Consider the following 7,086-nt stretch of genomic DNA (forward strand, 5'->3'; position numbering starts at 1 on the left):
TGAACACAAGAAAAACACGTTTCTAACATGTGCATATTTAAAAAACATTTTATGTTTGCTGGGTTAGTTATTAAAGTTATCAGTACAGCGCGAGGCCCGCTGTATACTTTTTATTCGATGCAACATGTCTTCCCCAGCAAACACAAAAACGTTTTTAAAACATTTTAAATAAGATATATTTTGGGTTTTGGTTTAGGTAAAAACGTTTTAATAACATTAAAATGTCGGGTTATATAAAGGTCATGAAATCGTATGAAAACACACTACAACAATATTTTTAAATTTTTTTCGAAATGTCATTGTAAACTATTTTTGTAAAAATTTTTGGCCAAATATTTTGTCAACACTTAAATAACATTATGTTAAAATATTTGCACCCAGCAAACACAGAAATGTTCTTAAAATGTTTTTTTGCAAAACGTTTTAATAACATTTAAATGTCGGGTTATATAAAGGTCGTAAAAACATTTTAAAAACGTTATTGTAAATATTTTGGGCAAACTTTGTTTGCAAAATATTTTTTCAACCCCAAAATAACATTCTGTTAAGAATGATTTGTACAAAGTTTAAAAAAATGTTTTTGGAATGTTATTAAAACGTTTTTATACCCTTTATACTAAAACATTTGTGTTTGCTGTGCAGTAAATTACCAACAAAAGTTATTTTAATGTTATGAAAACGTTTTATACCATTAATATACCCTTTATATAACCCGACATTTAAACGTTTTCAGACAACCTTTTATAACCTTTTGCGAATGATGTCGAAAACGTTTTGTGTTTGCTGGGTCGTTTTTTAATCTATTCCCAATCTAGTTCCCATTTCTCAATTACTATTTAAAGAACAGAAATATCAAGAACAGACACGTTCTGTAAAAAAAAACAGTGACATAAGAAACGCGTTAGAAAAACATAAACGTTTTGTAAGCACTGGTGGAAAAACCGAAATATTAAGTAATAGAACTGACACATTCTGTAAGAAAAATAAAATCATACTGTAAAAAACGGGCACTTTGATTCTATATTAAATCCGGACAATTGTTGTCAGCCCAGCTGCAAGCAATTTCCCATTTCTTACAGTATACCGTAAAACCTCGTCTACAAGCATATAGAGTGCTTTTGATGAAAGCTAAATTAATCCAGGTGTCATCCATCGGCAAAATTAGAACATTGTGGAGCTTTAGCAAATAAATTACCGATACAAGCATAATTATACAAACAAGACCAATCTATTGTATTGGGATACTTATGGCTGCTTCGTTTTAATATAGCCTTCATCAAAAGCACTATATATGCTTGTAGACGAGGTTTTACGGTTTGGTACTGATGATCATACCATTTATTAGCAACAAGGGCTAATCACACAACTCCTCGCATAACTGGTCCCACGAATCATCAACGATGTTAGGACATTGCATATTTGATATATCTACTGGAATATGATGGTCATCCTTATTCATCTTTTCTTTCTCTGGTTTCCGATCTTTCAGTTTAATACTTGGTCTCATTGTAACATATTCTTCTCTTAAACGTTTACCATCGATCTCAATATTGTTATCATTTATATCTGTTTGAAAAGAATACTCCGAATATTCTGCGCAAAGATTGTCCCATTCTTCGCTATCAATACTGTTACATTTTGTACACGTAATATCTTGAGGAATACGTCTTTTGTGATCTCGTTGAATTTCTGTTACCACGTTTTCATTGTCCAGACTTCGGGACTGACTGTAACGAGGTGTGTTATTGTTACACGGCTCCAATTCGTAGTAGTCAGCCAAATCTGATTCCTGACCTTGTTTAGATAAGGATTGCGTTACGTTAGGGACAAGGTAGCTGTTATCATCAAATTCAGATAACTGATTGTTTCCAGCTGCTTCTTCTGGGGGTTGACTGTAGTAAGAGGAACTTACGTCATGAGTTCGAATCTCACAGGTGTCTGCGTAGTCTAATGAGTTTGACATGGGACTACCCTTTTTAGGAACATCATAATGTTGAAGCTGTGACGAATTGTTATTTTCGGCATCTGTTTTAGGAGGTCGTGAATAATAAGGAGCTTTATTATCGCCTACTCGGGGGTGACAAATCCCTAATTCATACGGGTTGGTGTAATTATCGTTGTTATAAGAACTGGGTAACGATGCTGATGATTTAGCTGTTGAGGTTGCTGATGCCGGGTCTGGCGTTGGAATTGGAAGGGATAATCTATTTACAGTTGGATTTACTTCAGGAATATCATACTCGTCATCACCTTCTATTTCTTCATATATGGGTTCGCAGACATCACCTTGGCCATATCCGTACATCTGATCCGCTTGACTGACACCGACATTATGATCGTCCTGATGTTTTGTCCATGGTAACACGTTCTTAACTTTTTTAAGTGTCTCTTTCACTGATTTGGGTGATATCTTGTGACTTGTTTTTGACGGTGATTCTTTTTTGATCTTGATTTCAAAAGACGAACCATCTTTGTCTTCAAATTTGTAGGTTATTTTCCCATCTTCAGTAGGTGGTAATGCTGTGTTTGGGGAAGAAAACAGAGAATAGTATGCACCATTAAAACATGACTTCGAAAAAATCTACAAGGTAATCTGAAATTAATCCGAAATCGAAAATGTGTTTAAATCTTATTCGAAGGTCGTGCATCTGATGACATTATTGATATGCGATTGTCTAATTGTGAACAGTGGCGTAGACAATGGGGTATCTTTCCCCGTGCTGGCCGCCGAAATATGTTAGCATTTTTGACCATATCCTATTAATATTGCACTCCTCCCGAAGATCAGCGCCTTTGGAAAAATGCTGAGTCCGCCACGGTTGCGACCGACCTTCTTGAACCATTTTGTGGTTTTTTTTTATGTCAACGTGATTTCTTGCTATTAAATATGGTCTCTGAAATTTTGAAAATATAAACACGTACTATAGTCGCGGTTCAACATTTTGTTCCTTTCATGTAGTATCAAACGAAATCTAAAGCTTGGACAGTTGTTTTAATAACACATTTTCTTGCATTTAGAGTTAATTCCAAAGCGATGTCCAACTCAATATGCTGGAATTAAGTATAGAACATCAATATATAGTGCGCACAAAAAGTATCCGTACACTTAATAAAATAAAACCAATATCTTAAAGACACTAAATTTAAATTACCATATGTGGTTAATTTGTTTTGCGTATTTTGACACCTCATTTGGCACGATACGACTTTATTCTTCAGGTTATACTAATTTGAATGGAAAAAGAGGGCATTTCAAAAGTGACACATTCGGGATATTTCTTCCTTCAGCTATTCTCCCCGGCTTTTGTTACAGATTCATTGCAGCGTGACAGATCAACATTCACTGGCTGTGTTCATAATTAGCATGTTGTGAGAGAAAAGTCTATTATGTTAATATAATTATGATAGTCACTTTTGAAATGCTCTCTTTTTTTCATTCATTCATTGGTATAACTTGAAGTTACATTGTGCCGAATGGGTTATCAAATTACGCAGACTCAAATCAAATCAAATCAAATCAAATCAAATCAAATCAAATTAAGTCAAATGTATTTATCCAATCATCATGAAAGCAATATACAATGAATAACAATGAAAAAGTGAATATAAATATAATTTTTTATATAAAAAGAGCAAATATTTTTTTTTATGAAAGACGTTTATTAAATGAAGATAATGAATGAGGACACTCCTAAACGCAGAGCGTGAGGTGCAGTGCCCTTGGCCTAAAGTTACATTTAGAACATTTGACTACAAACAACAAAACAACAAAGTTCTGTGAATTCATTTGGGTTAGTGTCTTCTAGTTCAATATTGCTTTTGTTTTAAGGGATCTGGAATGAGCGTTTTGAGCGTTTCGACAGTATTTTTTGTGGGACATGAGAGCACATCAGACATATCAAATTCCATTCTGAATACGAAGAATGTCTTTCTGATATCATATAATTTTCATTTTTTGAAATTTACGATATAATACAAATTGTATGACAAATTATTGATATTTTTCACATTTTTGATATAATAACAGTCCTCGAAGTAAATTTTATAAATTCAATACCATGGTCAAAATTTTCAATTGATCGTCGGCTTTTCATCCCACCTACATATACTTTAAGTATAAATCATCAGATTTATAAAGTTTACTTCGAGTACTGTTAAAGATCAAAAATTTCGATTTTTAATCATTTGCCATAAAATGTGTATTACATTGCGAATTTAAAAAAATCAAAATTATTTGATATCAGAAGGACATTCTTCGTATTCAGAATGCGATTCGATATGTCTGATGTGCTCTAATGTCCCACAATAAATACTGTCCAAACGTTCATACACCAACCCTTAAGTGTGCGCATATTTTTTGTGCGCAATATATTATTTTTTAAAAACAAACTTAATGACTAGCCTTTAATGTAATTAAAAATAGCGTGTACTAAATTTCCCAAGCTTAAGCTTTCAATTCAAACCAATTATAATCATGATAATAAGGTAAACATCTATAACAAAAAAGGGACTTTTTTGAACCGCACTGTATTCTAGTTTCGGTAGTAAGCCACCTTTGTTGGTACACGTACATTGTATGCCGGGATTGTATGTCGTCATTCAAATCTTTTATTATTCTCTTAAAATAAAACCAATTTTAAAAAGAAGTTGCACTAGTTTTATTCCTTGAAAAATTAAAGTTTTGTCTTTTTATAAAACTTTGTTTATACTTTTTGTGTTATTCCCCCATTGGATGTTGTGTCACATTTCCCCTGTTTATAATGTAATAATAGTAATGTAAACTGCTTCACTTAATATCGTCAGCCTGCTACGCTAATTGCCTAAGTCATTTTTACATGTTTCTCATTTGCAATTTTGATTTTCTGAGTAATAAACCCTTAATTAATCAAATTTCCAGTAGCATTCTTCATTAACAAGTTAATGAAGAAAGTGGCTGGAAATTTGATAATTAATCAAATTTCCAGCCGCATTTTTCATTAACAAGTTTATGCAGTTAATTGGTTGGATACTGACTTCCAATCTCTGTTGGCCATTTCTTCTGTCATGTACGCCTTTATTCTAGAGAGCCATTGCTATAGATCTTTGCAACTGTTACGGTGTACCATTTACATTACAAATAATTTGTTCATCTCTTTTAGTCAACGAAAGAAATAAGCATCACACTATACTACCAATCTTATTTCTACTCCAATAGTGATTTTACCATTTTTGAAACACGGACTGAAAACCCCATTCATGTCCAAATTCATGTCAATGAATCATTGTTTTACACTGAAAGATGTTTGCATGGGTGACTGAGTAATCGGATATAAACAATTTAAGAAAATTAACTAACAATTAAATCAATCAAAACATTGATCACGTTGATATCGACAAGGTGTTTGTACATTACACGTATAGGGTGGTGAATAGTGCAACTTTTTCTGAAAGCATCATTTTTGGAAAATGTGATAATTTTTGACCAACAAAAATGATTTTCAAAACAGAAAAAAAAAAAAATTGGAAGGGTAGCAAAAGGATTCCTCTATTCACAGGTTTTTAAATTTTTCAAATCAACCAAATGTATTTCAAGTTATGCAAAGAAATGTTTTGTAATTTTAGGGGGGTGTTATTTCTTTTGAACCCTGTAGTATACGAGGCATATCATTTAATTGGTAAACTATGGCAAAACGGCGCAATACGCACCATATCTTAGAAAAATATCTTTTCGTGCGCATTTGTACCATAAACTTATTCTGTCGCCAAAAGGGGCTGGATTCACGAACTTCAAGAAATTTATTTCTAACCCCATCCCACACATGTCAAAACGAAATATACACTGGTAAAAATATATTATTGTTATTAATAGGCCTATATATCGATATAGGTAGAGAGAGAGAGAGTCTAATGTCTAATATACATGTATGATAAGAAAAGGTAGGCCTATCCCAAAATATTGGTATCAAATTTGTTGAAAGAACATAAATTTTGCGAAAATTTACATGTAAACACTGTCTTCTACTTCCTTGTAAAACTGAGATGCATACAGTGGCGCGGGCTAGCTATGTCATGATGTGCGATTTCAGGTTCTTGACTGTCTTTGGAGAAAGCGATTCATCGAAATAAAATCTTAATCTTCAAATAAACGAAAATACATGTATATCGTAAAAGCCGATTTACTTACCGTGTTGTAAAATCGCCTGTTGAATAGAATCCGACTTATAGTCCGCCATGACTCCATTCGTTGCATTATTGTTGTTCATAGTTTTACAGTGCAGTAGTTAGTTCACTATATACAGTTTACGCTGGAATTCTTTAGAAGATTCTCGGGTCGTGTGATTTGACCCTTTGCATTTTAAAGTATTGTGAACGGGTCATTTCAGACACCTTTATATTTTCATGGTGATCATTTTTCACTTTATAGAAAGTTTATACCGGTTCCGAAAACAGACAAAATATTGCTAAAAAAAGACTTCATTGACTTTCTTTCAATATGTTCAAATATTTGTCACACAATTCATTTAATTTGTCAAGGTTAGTTTTGGTATATTCATTTTATTAATTTGTGCAAAAAGAAATCATTGAATATTTGAACGTTGCTAAGTTAATCGAGATTAACTGATTAATATTTACATTATATAATATCAGGAACTTTTTAAATACTAAAGTAATAAACTAAAGTAAATAAAATAAAATAAAGGCGCATATTCAATAATACAATCATTCTGATTTTTTAAATTCTTAAATAACAGAATTTATACCCGGGGGGCACTTCAATATGAAATGGATATAGGTGTAGGGCTGGCACTTTCGCACTAAGGGGCATTCGGTGAGAGCAAAATGTAAAAATATGGGGTCATTTGGTGAGAGCATGATTTTTGGCATTCGGTGAGAGCAAAATGTAAAAAATATGGGGTCATTGGGTGAGAACATGACCTTTTTTTAAATGGAATCTTTGGGTGAGAGCCGAAAAAGCGCCACAGAAACCTCGAAATCTAGTTCTAAATGGCTTAAAATCTCCTTGTTTTTTCAAAATAAGTAACAAAATCCATGATAAATGAAAGTTGCTGTTCAAATTGGACTTGTAAGGGTCTTTGGGTGACAGAT

At 32.8% G+C, this 7,086-nt stretch overlaps 1 protein-coding gene across 1 annotated transcript; it reads right to left on the reverse strand.

Annotated features, from left to right (window-relative positions):
• Window positions 1–1,225: 1,225 nt before the first annotated feature.
• LOC140169620 (uncharacterized) lies at window positions 1,226–6,273 on the reverse strand. Its single transcript, XM_072192885.1, has 2 exons — window positions 6,164–6,273; window positions 1,226–2,520 (listed from the first exon to the last, which is right to left on the reverse strand). Exons 1-2 carry the CDS (start codon window positions 6,240–6,242, stop codon window positions 1,355–1,357), a joined length of 1,245 nt encoding a protein of 414 aa, XP_072048986.1. The 5' UTR covers window positions 6,243–6,273; the 3' UTR covers window positions 1,226–1,354.
• Window positions 6,274–7,086: the final 813 nt, after the last annotated feature.

The sequence above is a fragment of the Amphiura filiformis genome, chromosome 14 (genome assembly GCF_039555335.1).
Source record: "Amphiura filiformis chromosome 14, Afil_fr2py, whole genome shotgun sequence".
NCBI lineage: Eukaryota > Metazoa > Echinodermata > Ophiuroidea > Amphilepidida > Amphiuridae > Amphiura > Amphiura filiformis.